We start from the raw sequence: 23466 nt of genomic DNA on the forward strand, positions 1-23466 counted from the left end.
GTTTTAGGCAAATCTTCAATTTGACCTTGTATGTTTCGTGTCCGTGTTAGCACAGAGCTGATTAGCCTGTGCTGTGATGTTAAACTCTTAATCTTTGACTTTTTCGAAAAGTCAATGCTATTAGGTGTGTTTGAGATGCCGTTGTGTCTCGCCTGGATGATCGGCGAGAGTAGCCGACGCAACAGGGGCGGAGAAAAAAGTCTGAATTCAATCCGACCGCTCCACATGCAGAGAACAACGAGAGCGGCCTCACATCACGCAGCGTCTCGTTCAGATATCGCGTTCATTTAAAGTTTATCCTAAATAAAAGTCATTCACCTCCTGCTCTGTTTCCTTTACTCCAGAGACATCATTCTTCATCAGAGAAAACTTTCCCATTTGTTTGTTTGTTCAAGTTTGTGAGATAAAATACGTCCTTTTAAATCATGAGTTTGTTCTGTAAGAGCATCAGACATGAGCTCTATTTTAGGGGCGATGCATAACTTTAATAGTTTCAGTCATAGTTTATTTGTTCAGATCTAAAGGGGAGAGAGGAGGGGGCGAGGAGCACGTTTCTGATCACACAGACTCGTATCCAATCACCTGAGCGTGAGGACAGGTGGGTGTTTTCCCATCATGCACGGGACCGAGGAGCCGCTGCAGTCGCCTCTGGAGAGATGAAGCGGCTGATCAGGTCGGCTGCTCTCGTTGGGGTCTCACGATCTTTCCGTGCCCCACGTGCCCGTGACATCAGAGCCTCTGGAGCAAGTCGGACAGAAATCTAACCTGCACCGAGAGTCTACAGTCGGCTGTAAAACTGCGTCCGTCTGGCTCATCTCAAACACACCTAATAATACATGGGATTTTTTATGTTGGACCCGACACTGACCTGAAGTGGGTGGGACTGTTGAGCCTTAACCTTATTAACACATTTAGTGCCAAAAACTGATTTTTTATTTTTTTCGATGGAACGATAACACGTGTTTCAAAACATGTCAACAATGTTGTTGTTGAAAACTGACTTGAACTAATATACTGTATATTTGGGCATTTGCCTTTTCCCATAACGTTAGTGTCCTACAGAGAGGAGAGAGGAGTTAATCGGAGGAGAATGTTTGATAAAACATTAATTATCTCAGAATCTAGAAATAAATCAGTCATTTTGATCAAAACTAGCCTCTGTTTAGTTTTGGAGTGAATGAAACTGTTTTCACCTGTGGAGAGCTTAGATTCTCGTCTTTCAAACGTTATAAAGCTATAACACAGAACACGCTGTGCTGCTACAAATATCCTGAAAAACGGTCTGGATTGTTGGCGCTCTGCAGCTAAATCCCCAAAACAGCGCGGCCTCAATGTGTTAAAATGTCCGATGTTCATTTGCACCGACATGTCGACACTGCAGCGTTTCTCTGCACGGCCTGAAAACGGCTTTGTTTTCGTGTAGTGACTGATTTTATCTGGACTTCTCCAGCCCCATGTTAACTGATAGGACAAAAGGGGCGGGCACAATTCATGGCGACGCCCACGCGAGCCTCCGGAATAAGTTGAATAAAGGGGGTTCAGTTTCCTTACTCCGCCCACACACCTCTGACCCCTGACGTCACACACTATCGGAGCCGGTGTCATGGCGGCACAGCAGCTGTCCACTTTACTACGATTATGTGCACTGTCGTTGTTTGTAAAAGCTCAAGCTCAGCGATGTCATCGTGTGATGTTCACAGTAACATGTATTTTATTGTGAAATGTTACTACATGTTACCAAGGACAAATTGTACTTTAATTTTTGTAAGTGAAGTTCACCAAATCCTTCATTTTACTAGTTGTTTCATAAGTATTTCATGTTTAGAGGCAAGTTCTAGCCATATTTCATTTGTTATGACCATGTCAGAAGTGTTGCTCACTTATGCCTGTACTGTCACTGCACCACGTGCTTTCTGAGCTCCGCAGCAGCGCCTCCCTCAGTCTGCGCTATGCTTTCTGAGAGGTGGGTATTGATTTGTGCTCGTCAAATTTAACAATATTAATTAGATAATTGGACACTCCAAATTAAGATAATACAAGGTTAAAATATCTGAATGTACATTTTTAAGAGTTAGCATGTAGGAAGTAGACCCATGGATAAAACGTTTTTGTCTTTTTAGCAAGCTAATGTAAAATGTGCTAGAGCTAAAAGCATCATCTATGTGTTCACTTGCTAACAGGGGACTGGTGAGCTGTGTGCATGGGACAGACTGCAGTACATTTCATGTACATTTTATTTTATTTTGTGCAGGTATGTGCAACACTTCATCGTTCATGGTCAACATTTTATAAATTACACTGGGCATTTTGAAAATGCAATTCATGTTTTTTATTTACATGTTAAAAATGTATTTTAATTTCATTGTTTCAAAAATGTCTAAAAAGTATGTGCACAATATTAGCTGCACTCAGTCTGCCCTATGCTTTCTGAGAGGGGACTGGTGAGCTGTGTGCATGGGAGAGACTACAGTACATTTCATGTACATTTTACTTTATTTTGTGCAGAAGCCAGTAAAGTGCTAGCGGTGATCGACTCGTCTCCTGGTCCTTCCTTCTCCGCGCAGTACTCCAATCGAACACAACGTAGAGACCACAAAGGGTTAACGGATGTTCCCCAAGTCCATAAGACTATGTTGAACTGATCCACACCCGTTACATACACAGAGGAACCGGATGTGTATGTGAAAGTTGTTGACTATGCGCGGCCAAGAAAGTTACCGCTGTTGGGCTAAGAATAAAAGCCATGAAACTAACGAAGCCATCGATATTTCAGCAAATATAATGCACAGACATTACATTGGCGACGAGTGTAAAGGCAAAGACAACGCACGTAAGGAAACCAAAAAAATAAAACGAGCATGGCTACACACGCTTCTCCACTCCCAGCTTCTGACACAGAGAGCGAACCTGGTTCAGTCGGGCCTCGTTGGACAAAATGGCTCCAAAGGTTTGAGAACTATACCACAGCGATGAATATCTCAGGCATACCCGTCGCTATGGGCGGGCTATAGGGGGCCGTGCCCTGATCACAAAGAGCTTGAGATTATTTGGAACAACCCAAGGTCAAATCCACCAGCCAGGATTGAAAGATGGGACTAAGACTTCAGCCATACAACTTTAGAGTGGAACACAGGAAAGGTGCGGACAACCCAGCTGACTTTATGTCTCGCCATCCACTGCCATCACATACGAGTGAAAGCACTCGTGCGAGCAAGGTTGCAGAGGAGTATGTGAACTTTTCATACCATTCCACTCCAAAAGCTATGACGCTTAAAACAGAAACACTGAAAGATCCTGCTTTACAAGAAGTTGTTGGTCACATCAGAGACAACACGTGGCGTCACACAGAAAAGTCACAACATGCTGACATACTAAAACTATTCCAGCATGTCTGCAGCGAACTAGCTGTAACTGACTCCTCGGACATTGTTCTCAGGGACACTCGGATTGTTATTCCAACTGTCCTGCAAGAGAGAGCGATACAACTCGCCCATGAAGGACATCAGGGCATCGTCAGGACGAAAGCATTGCTCCGAACCAAGGTATGGTTTCCGGACATTGATCGCAAAGCAGAGGCAACAGTACATTTGCCTGGCATGTCAAGCTAATACACCAATCACTCAAAACGAACCGTTACAAAGTCACCATTACCTGAAGCACCGTGGCATAGAGTAAGCGCAGATTTTTATGGACCATTGCCCACCGGAGAATATCTGTTTGTCATTACAGATGATGACTCTCGCTGCCCCATTGTTGAAAATGTGCGTTCAACATCAAGTGTTCTCCATGTTTGGAATCCCCAGGGTGGTGAAGACAGACAATGGACCGTCATTTAACAGTGACTCTTTTTCACAGTTTGCAGACGACCTGGGATTTCACCATCGCAGAATAACACCTCTTTAGCCTCAAGCCAATGCCACTGCCGAAAGATTCATGAGAACCTTAGGCAAAGCACTGCGTGTCGCAGAAACACAAGGCATTCCCTGGAAACAGCAACTGAACATTTTCCTGCGTGAATATCGATCCACACCTCACAGAACCACTGCAAGTTCACCGGCTGAGGTACTTTTCCAACGCAAGATGTTTACAGAACTCCCTTCTTTCAGTAACACAGCAAAACGATGCTCAGATGCAGAAGTGAGAACAAAGGACACTAACGCAAAGACCAAGATGAAACAGACTGCTGATGCAAAGCGTCCTGCCACACCTCACTCACTTACTCCAGGTGACACCGTGCTACATCGCCAACTCAAGCACAATAAACTGTCACCACCGTATAACACCAAACCATACAGAGTGACCAAAGTCAGAGGTTCTGCAGGAACAGCCACAAGAGACGGACACTCAGTTGTCAGGAACGCGTCATTCTTCAAGAAGGTTTCACCTGAGCTTCAAAATGTTCCCCCTGATCCTAATGACAATCCTCCTGTGACTGTTATGCCCAGATGTCCATCCCGAGTTAACCGACGCTCACCTGCTCATTTAAATGAGTACATTAGACCTAAAGTTTGATCTGCTATTTGTAACAATCAGTGCAAATGTTCATGGTCATGTGAGCAATGTTGTGATATTTGCTGATACCGTGTTCACAAGTCAGTGCTACTAATACATGTTTTATTTAAAATGTTACAGCTATGCTATAGGGAGCACATTGTTCAGTAATGGTATAAAGTTACAAATAGTGTTTAAAGGATAAAGTGTTTACCTTCTGACACTATTCATAATATAAGAGAAAAGTTGCAAATGTGATGTTCACAGCAACATGTATTTTATTGTGAAATGTTTCTACACAAAGGAACCGGATGTGGATGTGGAAGTTGTTGACTATGCTCTCGGCCAAGAAAGTTACCGCTGTTGGGCTAAGAATAAAAGCCATGAAACTAACGAAGCCATCGATATTTCAGCAAATATAATGCACAGACATTACAGACAGGCTGATAAAGAGCTCACAAACGCTCTGACTTCACGTTTGATCAATGAGGGAAGACATTTCCTCTGAATCCGTCTGAAGTAGAAGCAACAAAAACAGAAAGTCATGAGTCCAGACAAAGGTTTTATTTTCAGTGTCCAGATACAGGTACAGGAGCAGGGGCGGAGCAGACACAGGCAGCACAGGGACTACGGGGCCCAAACACCAAAACTGCATGTTACTGTAGAACATACATAGTAATATCATAAAAATAAGTGTGGCTTTAAACACAGCAAAGAAATAACTAGAAATAAGTACAAAAAAATCACATTTTCTCTTGATGTGAGTCAAAAAAAAATCTGTGTGTAAATAAAGGAAAGACATCTCATTATTTAAATCAGCTAAATTAGGGAGCAAATATCAATTAACTTTAACAGAGGCTTTTCTCATTCATTTTAAGTGTAAAAAATACTTATTCCACGATAATTTAACCTTTTTTCTGATATTTATTTCTGTGTAAAAGACATAAGTGAAACATGTTCGTCCACTAAAAGGTGAATATGGACCTTACTATTTCTAAACTCCAGACCACGTGCCTGCTGTTTGTAAGTGTGTGCAGAGGTTTGGCTGTATCATTAGGACTCCTCGCGGGTCAGGCCGGTGGACAGCGCGTCTATCTGCCCGTTTAAATGGGACTTCACGTTAAACTGTGTTTGCAAAGTGGATGAAATAAAGTCTTATTAATGAAGTGCACGGCTTCCTTTGCCTCTGACTCCGTCTCAGAGAAGTGCAGAGGAGATTTCTGTGCAATGGTAAAAGTGTTTTTATTCATAAAGTCTGGACACAGACAGGTGCCTGATCAGCCTCTGTCCCTCAGCTGTCGGAGCCAGAGGTGTTTGAGGATCACTGAGGTCTTGGTCCCGACTCCTCCTCTGGTGCCTTTGTCTTGTTTATTTCAGCCGTAGACCTGTTTTTGGCCTGGTTTACATGTGGTTTAGTCCTTGGTTTGATGAGGCTAAATATTTACAGAAAGTCTAATGTACAATAGGATGAAGTTTAGCAGAATAAGTTTGAGTTTGGGTGAAGTGTCTTGCTCAGTGACAGAGTAAGTGCGGGTGAGACTGAGATGTGAACCGTCTGTCATATAATGATGTACGAAAGTACTGTTACATTTTGCGTCTCTTTACAACACCTGCTTTACGGCAGCACTTGTATTACCGCGCATGTGATTCCGCGCTCGTCAGTCAGACAGTCTAGCAGCTTGTTCATGTTGCCTTATTTTACAGCCACAAATAAAGGCTATTGGTCACAGTATTTCTCCACTCGTCATTCTACATGGTGTCAGAAGTAACCCGGACCGGACGAAATAAGGACATTTAACGAACATCAGCGCCATGGCTAAGTTTAATCCACCCGCGAACTTTTCCTTTGACAAGCCGACAGAATGGCCGGACTGGAAACAGCGGTTTGAGCGGTACAGAATCGCCACAAAATTGGATAAAGACGACGGTACAGTGCAGGTGAGCTGTCTCATCTATGCCATGGGCGCCGAGGCCGAGAACATTTTCAAGTCATTCGCGTTTGCTGAGGACAAAGACAAGGATGACATAAAGACTGTTTTGGCTAAGTTCGATGACTACTTTTTCCCGCGGAGGAACGTGATCCATGAGAGAGCATGTTTTCACCAGCGTGTTCAGCGGCCGGGGGAGAAGGCGGAGAGTTTTATCCGTGCGCTCTACGAACTGTCCGAGCATTGTGACTTCGGGGCGGCCAGAGACGAGCACATACGCGACCGGATCGTGGTCGGGATCCAGGATAAAGAGCTCTCACGCAAACTGCAGTTAATGTCGGATCTCACGTTGGCGCTCACAATCCAGACCGTGAGGCAATCTGAGGAGGTCGCGGCACAAGTAACACTGCAAGGAGACGCAGCAACGGTGCAAGAGGTGCGGTACAAAAATAAAAACACAAACTGGAAATCACAACGCAAACCAGGCAAGTCAAATGAAAGCAGAAAATGGGGAGAGGCTGAGAAAAAGTGTGGAAAATGTGGCAGATCTCAGCATAGGGGAGATGAAAAGTGCCCAGCTTCAAAAGCTACGTGTCATAACTGTCACAAGATGGGTCACTGGGCCAGAGTGTGTCGTAGCAGCAGGTCAGTTAATGAAGTCACAGAAACAGAGAAATGTGAGCAGGCCTCCTACTTCCTAGGCTCAGTGTGCACTGCAAAAGGCAGAAGTGAAGCGTGGACTGTGATGCTCCAAGTTGACTCTGTCCCGATCAAGTTCAAGATTGACACGGGGGCTGATGTCAATGTTATGAATGAAGACACATTCCGCACTCTCACCCAGGAAAGGGTGCTACAGCCGTCTGATTTGCCTCTGGACAGCCCAGGAGGAGAACTGTTGTGTCTCGGCTGCTTCACTGTGACTGTAGGCTACAAAGGCAAAGACTACATGTCCAAAATGTATGTGGTGCGCGGACACAAAGTCAACAATCTCCTGAGCCGTACCCTGTCAGTTGAGATGAACCTCGTGAGAAGAGTTGATGAGATCTCAACCAATGCCAATGAGCTGCAGCCTTATGGGGAGCATGGCACTCTAAAGACTGAACCAGTTAAAATCCAGCTAAGAGAAGATGCAGTGCCTTATGCTGTGCACACTGCACGCCGCGTCCCCTTCCCCATGCTACAAAAAGTGAAAGACGAACTGATTAGAATGGAGCAGAATGGTGTTATTGAACGTGTGACACAAGCAACTGAATGGTGCGCTCCCATGGTCCCGGTCCTGAAGAAGCACACAAGCAGGGCCAGGATCTGTGTGGACTTGACAAAGCTAAACAAGTCTGTTAAACGAGAACGCTACATCCTACCAACCTCCGACGAGATAACCTCCAAGCTGAGCGGTGCCAAGGTGTTCTCATCACTCGACGCTGCCAGCGGATTCTGGCAGATCACCCTGCATCCGGACAGTTGCAAGCTAACAACGTTCATAACACCGTTTGGCAGGTATTGCTTCAAAAGATTACCCTTTGGCATTACGAGTGCGCCTGAAATCTTCCAACGCAAAATGCTGGAAACTCTGGAAGGCTTAGAGGGCGAAGAGGTGTTCATGGATGACATCTTGGTGTACGGGACCACCATGGAAGAACACGACACTCGTCTGGACAAAGTGTTGTGTCGCATCGAGTCAGCTGGCCTCAAGCTCAACAAAGAAAAGTGCTCCTTGAGACAGAGCCAACTGCGCTTCCTTGGTCACCTGATCGACCACTCTGGGGTAAGGCCAGATCCCGAGAAAATTGAGGCAATCAGTCAACTGCCTCCACCGCAGAACGTACAAGAACTGAAACGAGTGCTTGGCATGGTCAATTACCTAGGCAAATACATTCCTGCCCTTGCCACAGTTGGCCAACCGCTGTATGAGCTTCTCAAGACTAAAAACGTCTGGACCTGGGGTCCTTCTCAGCAGTCGGCTTTCGAGAACATCAAAAGTATGCTAACAACAGCGCCAGTTCTCGCCTTTTACGACGTCACAAAGCCAACGACTGTGTCCGCCGATGCAAGCAGCTACGGGCTAGGCGCAGTACTACTTCAACTTCACGGAGTAAAGTGGAAACCAGTCGCCTACTGCTCCCGACGCCTGTCTGAGGCCGAAACACGTTACGCCCAGATCGAGAAAGAGTGTTTGGCCAGTGTGTGGGCTTGCGAAAAGTTTGACAAATATCTGTGTGGCATGGATCAGTTCACGCTAGAGACTGACCACAGACCACTAGTACCCCTTGTGAATAACCGAAGCTTGGACAATGTGCCCCTGAGATGTCAACGTCTTCTCATGCGGCTCATGAGGTACAAACCAGAGGCTGTCTATGTGCCAGGTAAAACTCTTGTTGTCGCAGATGCCTTGTCACGTAGTCCACGTTCACAAACCAGCGAGCTAACCGACACGCACAGTGAAGTCGAGTGTTACATAGCCACAGTGGTACAGGGCATCCCAGCATCTCCGAGTCGAATGGACAGTATTAAAATAGCAACCGCGACTGACACTGAACTGCAGGCTGTCATTAGATTCATAAGAAATGGCTGGCCGGAATACAAAGACAAAGTGCCACAGGACGTCCGAGCCTACATGAAAGTAAAAAATGAACTGTCAGAGACAAAGGGTCTAGTCGTACGCGGATGCAGAATCGTCATCCCAAAGTCAGAAAGGGCGGAGATTCTAAAGAAAATACACGCCGGACACCAAGGACTCACAAAATGCAGAGATAGAGCAAACTCATCTGTTTGGTGGCCGGGTCTCTCTGCCGCGCTCAAAGACACTGTAATGCAATGCAAAACCTGTCAGGAGCTGAGACGCACTCAGCAGAAGGAGCCACTTATCTCTACACCTTTGCCGGACCGTCCATGGAAAAGAATTGGACTGGATCTTTGTGAGTACAACAAAAATAACTATCTTGTAGTGTCGGACTACTACTCACGTTACCTGGAAATACTTCAGCTACCGTCCACCACAAGCTTTCAAGTAATTCAGAGACTGAAGGTGACGTTTGCCCGATTTGGCATTCCTGACGAGGTGGTGAGTGACAATGGACCTCAGTTTTCCTGTGCAGAGTTCCGGGAGTTTGCAATTGAGATGGACTTCAAACACATCACGTCCAGTCCTCACCATCCTCAAGGGAATGGCCATGCTGAGAGGGCAGTGCAAACCGCAAAGAAAATCCTTAAGCAGGAGGATCCGCTCATCGCGCTGATGTGCTACAGGTCAACGCCTTGTGCCACTACTGGAGTCAGTCCTGCTGAGCTCCTCATGGGGAGAAAGATCCGCACGACTCTTCCCACTCTGGAGACAAATCTTCAGCCGAAGTGGCCCAACAAACAGACTGTGATGCGAAAGGACGCCACAGAGAAAGCCAAGCAAGCTTTCTACTTCAACCGTCGTCACGGAGCAAGATCTCTTCCTCCTCTACATCCAGGAGATACCGTCATCGCTAAGCTGGATCAGGAAAAGACCTGGGTGACACCTGCAGTTGTTTCCAAGGAGAGTGTTACCCCAAGGTCCTACCTTCTGCAGACGCCACAGGGAGCAATCCTTCGCCGCAACCGCCGTCATCTGCGCATGGATAATCTTCCTCAACTTGCTTCTGCTGACCAACCTCCACCTCCTGAGAGTACCGTGGTGGAGCCTCCTCCATCTACAGGCTCTCCCGCTTCGGAGACAGCACCCTCCCTTCCTACTCAAGTTATCACCAACGCGCACACACCTGCTGACTTGCCAGTGACTGTCCGTACTAAGTCCGGACGTGTGTGCAAACCCGTTAAGAGACTGGACCTGTAGTCTCTTTGTTGCACTCTGTGCACATTATGGCCTTTGGGGGGGACAGGGTGAATTAGAAAAGAACGATTGAATTAATTTGAAGTTTGATTTTGAAATTGACTATTTTGAAAAGTTTTGAATACGGTTATGGATCATACTTACAACTAAAAGATTTCAGTATGTTGGTATTTGTTTCATAAGATTTTTGATTGATCCTACTAATTTCAATTACTGCTAAGATTTTCTAGATATTAGAAATAGGAAATGTGATAGTATTGTTAAATGTTTTTGCCATAGTCCTTTTGGCATAGAGGGGGAGTAATTTGAAAAATGGGGAGATGTCATATAATGATGTACGAAAGTACTGTTACATTTTGCGTCTCTTTACAACACCTGCTTTACGGCAGCACTTGTATTACCGCGCATGTGATTCCGCGCTCGTCAGTCAGACAGTCTAGCAGCTTGTTCATGTTGCCTTATTTTACAGCCACAAATAAAGGCTATTGGTCACAGTATTTCTCCACTCGTCATTCTACACCGTCGACCTCACGGTAACAGGGCGACGGCTCCACCTGTATCTGTCAGAGCCTCAAACACACAAGTGATGATTTAATAAAGACGTGTTTTATTTCAACAGTGAATCAGTGATTACAGGCGGAGCCAGCTGTGATTGGTCCTTACAGCTGTCAATCAAATGTGTGTCATAAAAGAGCTCAGTCACAGAGGTCCACCAGGGGGCGCTCTCCTCAGATCTAACACAGACACAGAGGAACCTTCAGACCTCAGCCCAAACCCAGGAAACAGAAGCTCAGTGAAGGAGGAGGTGAAGGTGTGAATGTGGAGCAGTTTTCCACCAGAGCCGACCTCATAGAAGGACAGAGCTCCAGCCTCAGAGTCCAGGAACACGCCCACTACACCTGAGTCAGAGCGAGAGGAGGAGGAGGTGAAGAGGGGTGTTTCTCTCTTGTTGTGACAGACAGAGTAAACTCCACCACTGATCCTCAGACTCCAGGACTGATCATTGATTCCAAACCAACTCTCCTCTCTGTCTCCTCTCCGTCTGGTTCCTCTGTAACTCACTGCTATATCAAACCACCACCCGCTCCACTGCACCTCCCAGTAACAGCGCCCCCTCAGGCCAGTGGAGCTCAGGACCTGAGGTTGGTCCATGAACCTGTCCTCATGATCTGGATACTGCTGCTCCTTCCACACTCTGGTCACAGTCCGTTTGTCCTCAGACAGAAGGAGGTTCCTCTGAGCTGTGTTTGGATCCAGAGAAAACTCACAGGAATCTGAGGAAACAAACACAACTCATGACATCCCTTCCTGTTCCTGTGTCTGAAGAGTTCTTTCATGTGTAATAAGCTGTAATAAGTCTGACACAGATATTCAGAAGAATTGATTTGGTGCATAATTTGTAAATTAAATCTATCACTTTGCAGATTTTTCCTCTAAAAACAGATCATGTAAACCTGATGAAGTTCAAGTTATTTCCATAAATTGAATAAAACACAGACTCACATTTCCTCGGACCTGGGACCATCCACTGTTCTCCAGCAGGATCCAGCCTGAAACACACAAGTCCAGTTTACTGTAGACCAGACCAGACCTGGACCAACCATGGACCAGAGACAAGACCCTGAGAGAGTCCAGGGGGGGCTCACCTGAGAGAGAGCAGGGGCCCCTGAGGGGCCCGTAGAGCGGTCAGGAGCTCGGCGGAGGGTCCTGGATGGTTGTAGCTCAGGTCTAACTCTCTCAGGTGGGAGGGGGCGGAGCTCAGAGCTGAGGCCAGAGAAGCCCCGCCCCTCTCTGAGACCAGACATCCAGACAGACTAAAGACACACAGCATTAGCCTCTAATGTGGACACAGAGACAGAGTGCATCATGGGAGCGTCTCACCTGAGGGTGTGCAGTCTGCAGGGGGCGCTCTTCAGTCCAGAACACAGCAGCTCCACTCCTGAGTCCTGGAGGTCGTTGTTACTGAGATCCAGGTGAGTCAGACTGGAGGAGCTGAGGACTGAGGCCAGAGGAGCACAGCTGAGAGGAGACAGGCCACAGCCGCTCAGACTGAGGACAGAGAGGACGATTAGAGACGAGAGCCAAGACACAAGTGTTTAAATACAGTCTGGACTCACATGGCTTTGGTGGAGGCTTTGACGACCGGCAGCAGCTTCAGGAAAACTGTCTCAGAGCACCGGTATTTCCTGAGGTCAAACTCCTCCAGGTCTGAGGACAGTAAGAAGAAGGACAGAGCAGACCAATCAGCGGGAGAATCTAACAAAGAGAGACGTCCTGCTCTCATGATCCTCTGTATGTGCTCCAATAGTTCACGGTCGTTCAGTTCGTTCAGACAGTGGAGCAGGTTCAGGCTCCTCTCTGCAGACAGACCCTCTTCATCCAGCTTCTTATTGATGTACTCTACTGTCTCCTGATTGGTCGAGTCTTTTCCTGTGTGAGTCAGCTGACCTGGCAGCAGGCTCTGATTGGTCGGCAGAGACAGCCCCAGGAGGAAGCGCAGGAACAGGTCCAGGTGTCCGTTTGGACTCTGTAAGGCCCGGTCCACAGCAGAGCGGTAGAAGGTCTCAGGGCTCTCAGAGGAGTGTGGTGAGGACAGCAGGTTCTCCTCGGAGTAAGGGCTCTCAGAGGAGTGTGGTGTGGACAGCAGGTTCTCCCCAGAGCTGAAGAAGGTCTGATGGACGTGAAGAGCAGCCAGAAACTCCTGCACAGTCAGATGGATGAAGCAGTAGACCTTGTCCTGGTACAGGCCTGGCTCCTCTCTAAAGACCTGTGTGAAGACTCCGGAGTACACTGAGGCGGCTGCAGCGTCCAGCCCACACTCGCTCAGGTCACTCTCGTAGAAGATCAGGTTTCCTTTCTGCAGCTGCTCAAAGGCCAGTTTCCCCAGAGACCGCACCATCTTCCAGGTCTCTGGAGTCCAGTGAAGGTCTGTCCCAGATCCCTCATGATACTTGATGTTCTTGACTTTGGCCTGGACCACCAGGAGGTGGATGTACATCTGGGTGAGGGTGCGGGGCAGCTCTCCTCTCTCTCTGGTCTCCATCAGATGGAGCAGGACTGTGGAGAGGATCCAGCAGAAGACTGGGATGTGGCACATGATGTACAGGCTGTGGATGCTCTTGATGTGGGAGATGATGTCTGTGGCCTGCTGCTCGTCTCTGAACCTCTTCCTGAAGTACTGCTCCTTCTGTGGGTCGCTGAACCCTCGCACCTCTGTCACCATGGAGACGCATTCAGCAGGGATCTGATTGGCCGCCGCGGGGCGTGTGGTTATCCAGAGGCGAGCGGAGGGAAGCAGGCTCCCCCTGATGAGGTTCACCAGCAGCTCCTCCACTGAGGCGCTCTCTGTGGGCTCCGTCAGGACCCGGGTCCGGCTGAAGTCCAGAGGAAGTCTGCACTCGTCCAGACCGTCAAAGATGAAGAGCACCTGGAGCTGCTGAAAGCTGCAGAGACCTTTGGTTTGACTGAAGAAGTGGTGCAGCAGCTCCACCAGGCTGTACTCTGTGTCTCTGGGCACATTGAGCTCTCTGAAAGTGAAGGGGAACAGCAGCTGGACGTCCTGGTGGGCTCTGCCTTCAGCCCAGTCCAGACTCAACTTCTGAGTCAGCACTGTTTTCCCCACGCCGGCCACGCCCTTCGTCAGCACCGTCCTGATTGGTTTCTCCTCGGTCAGGTCTGCTCTGATTGGCTGCTGTCTGTGGGCGGGGCCTTTAAACAGGTCTTCACATGTGATGCTGGTCTCTGTAGCGGCTGGTTTCCTGGACGCCGTCTCGATGTGTCTGACCTCATGTTCCTGGTTGACCTCTGAGGCCCCTCCCTCTGTGATGTAGAGCTCTGTGTAGATCTGGTGCAGGGGGGCGGAGTTTCCTGCTTTAGCCACGCCCTCAAACACACAGCTGAACCTCTGCTGCAGATGAGTCTTAAGTTTATCTCTGCAAACTCCAACAGGACTCCCTGAATAAAGACAGAGACAACAGTGAACTCTTCACTGGACACAAACTCAAATATAAGTTATTAAAGTTATGTAGATGTGGAAGAGTTCTTACTGGAGCTCAGACGCTCGGCCAGCTGCTCCTGCTTCATCCTCCTCAGGAAGTCCAGGGTGATGTTCAGCACAGCCTCTCTGCTTCTCTGCTCCTCCTCACTCTCTGAGCTACTCTCTGGGTACTCTGAGACCAGGAGCCTGTGGAGCCTCTGCAGCTGCTCTTTGACAAACGTCAGGATGTCCTCCTCCAGACGCTGGAATAGAGTCAGATTTAAAGAGTTTCAGTCAAAGAGAGGACCTGAGGAGCCCCACAGAGAACCCCACACATGCTGCAGTCGTGGCTACTCACCGTGAATATGGCGTCCAGCTGCTCCTTTGGGCCTGGCTCCCTGTGAACCAACAAACAGAAACATTAGAGACTGAGCAGAGACCACTGCAGCCGCCTTTGGACTCAATTAGACTCACAAGAAGCTCCTCCACAGACCTCCTGAGGACTCACCATCTACAGCTCACACCAGGACTAAACCAGGACTAAACCAGGTCTGACTCTGAACCAGGACTAAACCAGGTCTGACTCTGGTTTACGCAGGACTTACCTCTGGTCTTCAGGAGGAGGTTCCTTAAAGAAAGGAGGTTCGCCTTTGGAGTGGTCACTTCTCAGAGACACAGAGCTGGGAGCAGGTTTAGGTCTGGGTTTAGACCCGGGGCCAGGTCCAGGTGGGTCCATGTTGTAGCTGTTGAGAATCAGAAGAAGAGTTCATTTGAACAAACAGAGAGACTGACTGAGTTTAACCTTAAACCTGGTTGGTCCAGTCCAGCTCAAACACTTTTTATTTTCCATTCAACAACAGGCCTTTTGCTCAGTGTCTGTTCTAGATCTGTTTGTTTGTTGCTGTTGGAATGTTTGTGTCATAATCGATTAAATAAGCAACTTTTGATGATTCATATTTGCTCTGAAGAAAAGGACGTTTCACCAAATGATCAATAATTACAATGACGACACACTCTATGGGACTGACCTCTGGTCTTCAGGAGGAGGTTCTTTAAAGTCAGGTGGAATCAAGCCTTTAGAGCGGTCACTTCTCAGAGACACAGAGCTGGGAGCAGGTTTAGGTCTGGGTTTGGACCCGGGGCCAGGTCCAGGTGGGTCCATGTTGAAGCTGCTGAGAATCAGAAGAAGAGTTCATTAGATCAGAACAAACAGGGCGTTAGAAACAGATCCAACAAATCCAGTGATTTTCGTTTAGACCAATAAAACATCAGGAGTGTCCTCACAGAGCTGCAACACTAGACTCAAACTGTTCCTCAAACATCACCAACATCTGGACTTTACTAAAGCCACTGAGTCGCTCAGAGCGGCTCCTCGTCCTCCACACGTCTGTCAGGTGATTTTAGATGAAATAACAGGGTCAGGGTGGACTTTATGGACATGTTTGGGTTTGAGATTTAGAGGTGGGAAATATGTCGTCTGCAAGATGATTTACAAATGTTTGTTTGGAAGATACAGTTTGTACATTTACAACATCAAGGACATCTTCAAGTCATGAAACCAACAAACAAGAGGCAAAAACTGCTGCCAAAAAATATTATTGATGTGTCTCAAAAATGAAGACTTTTTTTTTTCCTGCACTTTTGTAGTTTATTCAAGACAAACAACAAAACAAAAGTCTGATGGTTTTCAATAATATGTTAAGTGTTTGTGAATGTGGTGAGTGAGTGGATGGTGGTCGGACATGCAGATGGTGCAGACTGGTTGTCTCGCCTCCATCAGTCTGCCCCAGGGTGTAGGTTTGCGTGGGGACCATGGGGACATGTCTCCACCAATATTTCAGGACGGCCACGTCGTCTCCACCAACTTCATTCACATTGTGCGATCGGTCACTCTTTATTTGACAGGACCCTTGATACATTGTACTAACTAAATGTAGTACAATGTGCTCTGTAAGAATGTGTAGTAACTTGTACCTATGGCTTAGATACACAATGGAATAATATGTATTTGTATTTTGGAGGTACATAATGTATTAAGACATAACTCTAACCCGAGGGTCTTATGTCCTGTTACATAACGTACCTACAAAGTACTAATACAAGTTCTTCCATTATGTATCTCACCCATAGGTGCAGGTTATTACACATTGTTATAGAGCTCATTACATTGCACTAAGTTAAGTTGGTACAATGTATCAAGGTGCTGTAAAATAAAGTGACATCGTGCGATCTTTCACAAAGACTGGACTCAGATGTGGCACTAAAGTGTCTCCACCAACAGCACCACCAAAGCTCCGCCCTTGAGTCGACCCGAGGGCAGTGGGTGCAGCCGTGCACCCCCTGAAGCTTTAGGTGATGAGTCACGGACCCCCTACTTTGACATGAGGAACATCACAAACAGGGGCGTAGCACCAAATTCTGGGCCCTGGGTACAAACTATCTTGGTGGACCCCCCCACCCCATTTAAAATTCACATTTCATATTCTATGTTCTTTGACCACATAACAGTGGTTTAGTGGTTTGACAGTGCAGTTCATTTATATTCTATTATAACTTTACTAGCTGAGACCCGGCCTTCGGCCGGGCCTCGCTAGTCTCCACATTTGATATTCTGAGATTGTGAGTGATTACAAAGAAATGTCCAACCCGTCACACAGTTCAGCTGTAGACCAGTGGTTCCCAACCCATTCCAAAAACTATGGCCACTACAAATGTGTAAAAGAATGAAGGCCAGAAAAAATTTCAAACAAACTGCAATTGGAGTGTTTGATGCACCCGTGCTCCTTTTTTATAAACTACAACGACAATATTTTCGCTAAACTCGGGGAACAGGATTCAAGAGACAGTGGAATAATTATGGATAAATATTAGGGGATCAGCTCTAACGGTTTGGTTCACGGTGCAGGACCCGTGGTTTGGTGCATCACGGTAGTGTACAATCCAAAAAATAATGAGTAGGTTTTGAACTGAAACAGCCTAATGATCGTTGTTAGACAGTATTTATAACTTTACAATAAAATTGGCAATGCTTTCAAAGCTGCTTTAGAATAAAATGTACCTCTGGGCTCACAATACGTGAAAGCAAAATAGAAAACAAATGGTACAGCAGCAAAGTAAAAAAAAAAAAAAACTACGCAGTGCTGGCCATGCGCTCGTTAAGTTGTAGTGTCATTTTCGCTTTTACTCACACGGAGGATAAATCAGTCGGAGCAGCGCGTTTGATTAGAGGCTCGTGTTTGAGCAGGTTTTGGGCACGCACACACACGCACACACATACACACACGCACACACACACGCGCGCATACACGCACACACATACACACACGCACACACACACGCGCGCATACACACACACACATACACACACGCACACACACACGCGTGCATACACACACACGCACACACACACGCGCGCATACACACACACACATACACACACGCACACACACGCGCGCACACACACATCGCCCTGTTTGGATGCACGCGCACACATACACACGCACACATCGCCCTGTTTGGATGCACGCGCACACATACACACACACACACCGCCCTGTTTGGATGCGCGCACACGTACGGCAGTCAGATCTCGTGCACTCGCGTGGTTGTGACGGCGGGTTGTCCTCGGACAGCAGCACCGCGGTCCATATGGACCCGTGGCCAATGCCCGCGGCCGGTGGGACCGGCACGTGGGGGCCGGCCGCGGATGTAATAATAATAATAAGAGTAATAATGCATTATAGCGCTTTTCCAGACGCTCAAAGTCGCCTAACATTATTCATGGACAGGCACCCAGTCTGCGCACATCAGCCCCCAACACCAACCACGCACACACTCAGTACTGTCGCCAGGCTTCCTGGTGTTCCCAAACGGTCTCCCATCCCAGTCCTAACTAGGCCCTTCCCTGCTTAGCTTCCGAGGAACGGTCTCCCATCCCAGTTCTAACCAGGCACTTCCCTGCTTAGCTTCAAAGTCGGTATGGGAAATAAACATGGCGGCGCCCAGGCGGCGGCCATTGAGATTGCGTTTTCTATAATAGATTATATATACCTTAACTAAGGGAAAAAATGGGTTGGCCAAAAAAGTGCTTCATATACAAACACATATGCAATCCAATGGGTACTTAGGTCATGGTTTGTTTGTTTGTTTGTTTGTTTTATTGTTTGTTTGTTTGCTTCAAGTCAATGTTTGACTTGAAATTGCATCTGATTTGGCTTCAGTTACAGAAATTGAATAACCTTTAGTCCTGTAGTGACATAGATATTTAGAGTCGGGTGGAATATTCTACTTTCATTGGGCCAATTGAAATGGCTGGTTTTAGGTAGAGCATAATGATTATTAGCATCACATTAAATAGGAGGGCTGCACCAGGGACATGGGATATTTTCTACTGAGAAAACTTAATAGGTATAAAAATGCTATTTTACAAAAAAGTGATGATACTATGATGTCTCTGTGGCCCACAGGCCTGAACAAAAAACTCAAGGGCTTCAGTCTGATTTAGTCTCACCATATTTGAAGCCTATACCTTTAAGTGTCTTGTCAGTAAATTGTTGTTGTATAAAGTTATGTTTGAATAGACTAAATGGCTTGAGCTCCACCTTTCACTAGAACCATGTTGACTCGTCTCCAAAGCTGCGCATTTATAATGCGTGAATCCAAAAGCGCGCGGCTAATTAGCATCATTAATTCGGCGACCTGTGCCTTTTGTCACTGTATTGGCCTGATGGCTCAATTATAATAAATATGAGGAAAGAGAAACTTTAGAGGTTAAAACGAGGAGAGAAGGAGCTCTGTCTCTTCCTCTGCACCATCCTCTTCTCAGCGCAGGCAGAGGCAGGACTCGCCTCACCTCATGTTTAACTGTCATTTATGACACGAAAGTTTCCTCTCAGGTCCGCTAGAACAGGCTAGTGTTAAATAAAAGCACATTAGACTAATATCTGTCTTTCCTCATAGCTCTGTGTCATGACATTACAGAGTCCACCTCATCAAAGTCACTGCTGAGCTGAAGCTGGTGCTGAACACCGGTGTGTGGGCTGAACCATTTGGCACATTTTTAAAGGGGTGTCGGGGCCCTGAGATATTATCCATCATTATTGTGCAAAATTCTGTGTAGCAACCATTGTATTTTAGCCCGGTTGTTTTCAGTTCTTATCAATTATGAGGAAACTTAGAAAGTACAATACAGAACGCTTTCTGCAGCATTATTGAGGGCCCCTACCCTGCTCTGGGCCCTGGGTACTCAGTACCCTTTACCCCCCCAGTCCGACGCCCCTGATCACAAATAAAATATCTATTTAACATCTATTTCATCCATTATTACTGTGAAGCAGGTTTTACAAACAGTTTTGCTCGCCTGAGTGAGAGGCAACAAGAATGTCTGGTCCTGTCTGGTTTTATGAAAAAACAAACAAACTGATAATTCGATGCACAGAGTCTTTCCACAACTTCTACTTTTACACTTTACTCAAACAGAACAAAAGCATTTTCATTCCTCCACCAGCAACAATGAACCAGGACTAGACTCGGTCCAAACCAGGATTAGGCCAAGTCTTAAAACACGGATCAAACCAGGACTAAAACGCTTAAACTCTTTAAAAACCAGGACTAAACCAGGTCTGAACTCGGACTAAACCAGGACTGAACTCTGACTAAACCAGGACTGAACTCTGACTAAACCAGGTCTGAACTCGGACTAAACCAGGACTGAACTCGGACTAAACCAGGACTGAACTCGGACTAAACCAGGACTGAACTCGGACTAAACCAGGACTGAACTCGGACTAAACCAGGACTGAACTCGGACTAAACCAGGACTGAACTCGGACTAAACCAGGACTGAACTCGGACTAAACCAGGTTTAAACCAGGACTGAACTCGGACTAAACCAGGACTGAACTCGGACTAAACCAGGTTTAAACCAGGACTGAACTCGGACTAAACCAGGTCTGAGCCAAAGAACAAGCAAAGACTAAACCACGGTGTCATTATTTCACATTATTGTAAGAAAAACTCACTGCGTCACGTCGTCCTGATACTTTCACTTTCAAAGGAAGTGTTTACAGAGTGATATCCGCTCTCTCTCTCCTCTGTCCGCTCTGGGGCTGAGCTGTAGTGTCTCTGAGCTCCAGCAGAGGGCGCCGCACTCTCGTATGTCAGTGAAGAAAATAACACTAAAACTCAATAAATAATACTTTTGTTTAACCTCTTAACTCCCACCGGAACCGAGCACATTTTCTCCAGTTTGGCTTTACCCCAATCCAAAAGCTTCTGGGAAAAAGACGAAAACAATGATGGAAATGTGACAAAAAAGTGACGAAAAATTGACAAAAAATGACAAAAATGTGACCAAAAAGTGAGAAAAAATTGATGAAAAATTAACAAAAAATTATGTAAAAATGATGGAAGAAGTGGCAAAAATGTCGCAAAAATGTAACAAAGATTGACCAAAAAAGGACAAAAAAATGTACAAAAAATGACTAAAAAATTGACAAACAATTGACTAAAAATGATGAAAAAATGATGAAAAAGTGGCAAAAATGTGGCAAAAATTTGACAAAACAATTATGAAAAAATGACAAAAAATGACAAAAAATGACAAAAATGTGACAAAAAATAGACGAAAAATTTACAAAAAATTATGAAAAATGATGAAAAAATGATGAAAATGTGACAAAAAATTTACTATTTGACAAAAAATTTACCAAAATGAGTTGAAAACCCCCCAAAAAATCTGATGACATGAGGAAAAAGATCCATGTAGATGAGTTTTGTCGATCTTAGCTTTCAAACGAGGCGTTACACTGGCCTACAGGATTTGGGTAAAGCTGACCTGGAGAAAATGCTCTGGGTTCAGGCGGGAGTTAAGAGGTTAAATGACCCTCTGAGTAACAGTATCTAAACAAAAATGCAAATCCTTCTTCATTCCATGACCTGAGCTGCTAATGGAGTTTATTACATGTGTGCATCATGTGACTGAAGACTCTTATGTTGTTTTGGTTGTTTTATTTTTATACTGAGCCTAAAGGGAAAAACACTGGCACTTTTTATCTTTCTATTCATTTCATGTGTTTGTAATAATGTCCTTTATTTATCCAGTTCTGTTCGCAGGCCACGCTCAAAGCCACACTGCGGAACATTCCAGGTTTGTGATGTGTGGTAACAAAGTGAGATCTTCAAATGAACGGTAAATGTTCCCCTGAGCCCCCGGAGCAGGACGACACTGTGAGACTTTTGAGTGGTAGGAAACAAACGGGACGCTTCTGGAGCCTCGTGTAGCCGTCATTAACAAAAGAACCATCTGAAGTTTACAGTAACATCACGAACTCATGGAAACCTATGTGTAGTTTGGTCTGAATGTGTCGACGTGTGAGTGGATTCTGCCTGTTCTGCTCTGACTCATTAAAGAATCCACTTCTCTCTCCGAGTTCTCTGCTTTTTCTATACTGTGTGCGGACGTTTACTTCAAGTTTGTATGAAGCAAAATCCACTTTTCAACCTCACACCCTTTAATGTTTCTCCCTACAGCCTTTTTTGTATTTTCTAAGCTTTTGGACGACAAACATCAATGTTATTAGTTTATGTTTATTTATTTTTGATTGACCTCTGAGTTACCTGCCTTAAACCAGCACAAACCTGATCTAAACCAGCACAAACCTGATCTAAACCAGCACAAACCTGATCTAAACCAGCACAAACCAGTCCAGCCAGACCTGATCTAAACCCTGTCGAAACCAATCGGAACCTCCTCAAAACCAAACCTGGTCTAAACTGGTTTAAAACTGCTCTAAACCTGTCAAAACCAGCATAAACCAGTCCAAACCGGGTCTAAACCAGCTATAAACCTGTCAAAACCAGCAGACCAGCCCAAACCTGGTCTGAACCAGTCCAAACCAGTCTAAAACTGCTCTAAACCTGTCAAAACCAACATAAACCAGTCCAAACCGGGTCTAAACCAGTCCAAACCAGGACTAAAACAGTCTAAAACTGCTCTAAACCTGTCAAAACCAGCATAAACCAGTCTAAACCAACATAAACCAGTCCGAACCAGTCTAAAACTGCTCTAAATCTGTCAAAACAAGCGTAAACCAGACCAAACTGAGTCTAAACCAGGTCTAAACCAGTCCAAAACTGCTCTTAACCGGTCCAAATTAGGTCAGAACAGGCCCAAACCTGTTCTAAACCAGTCCAAACCAGTCTAAAACTGCTCTAAACCTGTCAAAACAAGCATAAACCAGACGAAACTGAGTCTAAACCAGTCTAAAACTGCTCTTAACCGGTCCCAATTAGGTCGGAACAGGCCCAAACCTGGTCTAAACCAGCATAAACCAGCCCTAACTAGTCCAACCCCAACCTATACTAGTCCAAACTGGATATTTTGGGTATTACAAACTTGAACCGAATGGCAGTGAAACAACACATGATTGGATAAAGTTTGCTCCACCAAACGGTCGAGCAAACTATTAAAGGGTTCACTGAGCGCATCCTTTCCAGTTCAGTTTTACTCAAATCTAAAAGCTTTTTGACTGGAGCTTATGTGCCAGTCTAACGCCTCATTTGAAAGCTAAGACCTACAAAACTGATCTGAACTGTTTTGTTGCGTTTGTTGTCGCCCCCTTTGTTGTCACGTGTTTAGTGTGTGTTTTTTTTATCTCTTTATCGTGATTTTAACATTTTAATTTTAACACAGTTTTAAAGAAATGTATAAATCTATAGATGTTGAAATTTGCACATTTCTTTTCCAAAAACAAACACACGGTGAGAGTCGCAGAGTGTGGCGCCCCCTGCTGGAGCTCAGAGACACTACAGCTCAGTCCCAGAGCGGATATTACACCTGCAATAAAAGTCAACCTTTGTACGAAGTGAAGTATCAGGACGACGTGTCGCAGTGAGTATTTCTTATAATAATGTCAAATAATGAGGCAGTGGTTTAGTCCAGTATGAGCATGGTTTAGTCCTGGTTTAGTCCTGGTTTAGACCTGGTTTAGACCTGGTTTAGACCTGGTTTAGTCTTGGTTTAGTCCTGGTTTAGACCTGGTTTAGTCCTGGTTTAGACCTGGTTTAGACCTGGTTTAGACCTGGTTTAGTCCTGGTTTAGACCTGGTTTAGACCTGGTTTAGACCTGGTTTAGACCTGGTTTAGACCTGGTTTAGTCCTGGTTTAGACCTGGTTTAGACCTGGTTTAGTCCTGGTTTAGACCTGGTTTAGACCTGGTTTAGACCTGGTTTAGTCCTGGTTTAGACCTGGTTTAG

General features: G+C 45.9%; 1 protein-coding gene and 1 long non-coding RNA gene across 2 annotated transcripts in view; one reads left to right on the forward strand and one right to left on the reverse strand.

Moving 5' to 3' along the window:
- The window catches only part of LOC306966347, a 347602-nt gene that overhangs the window by 195863 nt on the left and 128273 nt on the right, over window positions 1–23466 (forward strand). The gene's annotated exons all lie outside the window — the stretch shown is intronic.
- On the reverse strand, window positions 10936–15408 carry LOC306966679 (protein NLRC3-like; the record flags this gene model as incomplete). The annotated part of the gene is given in 10 exon segments (XM_079561492.1): window positions 10936–11510; window positions 11740–11786; window positions 11883–12050; window positions 12118–12285; window positions 12354–14190; window positions 14283–14475; window positions 14571–14610; window positions 14818–14955; window positions 15241–15386; window positions 15388–15408. Coding segments are annotated over 10 exon segments (3333 nt in total).

The sequence above is a fragment of the Gobius niger genome, assembly GCF_951799975.1.
Source record: "Gobius niger genome assembly, chromosome: 8".
Lineage (NCBI taxonomy): Eukaryota > Metazoa > Chordata > Actinopteri > Gobiiformes > Gobiidae > Gobius > Gobius niger.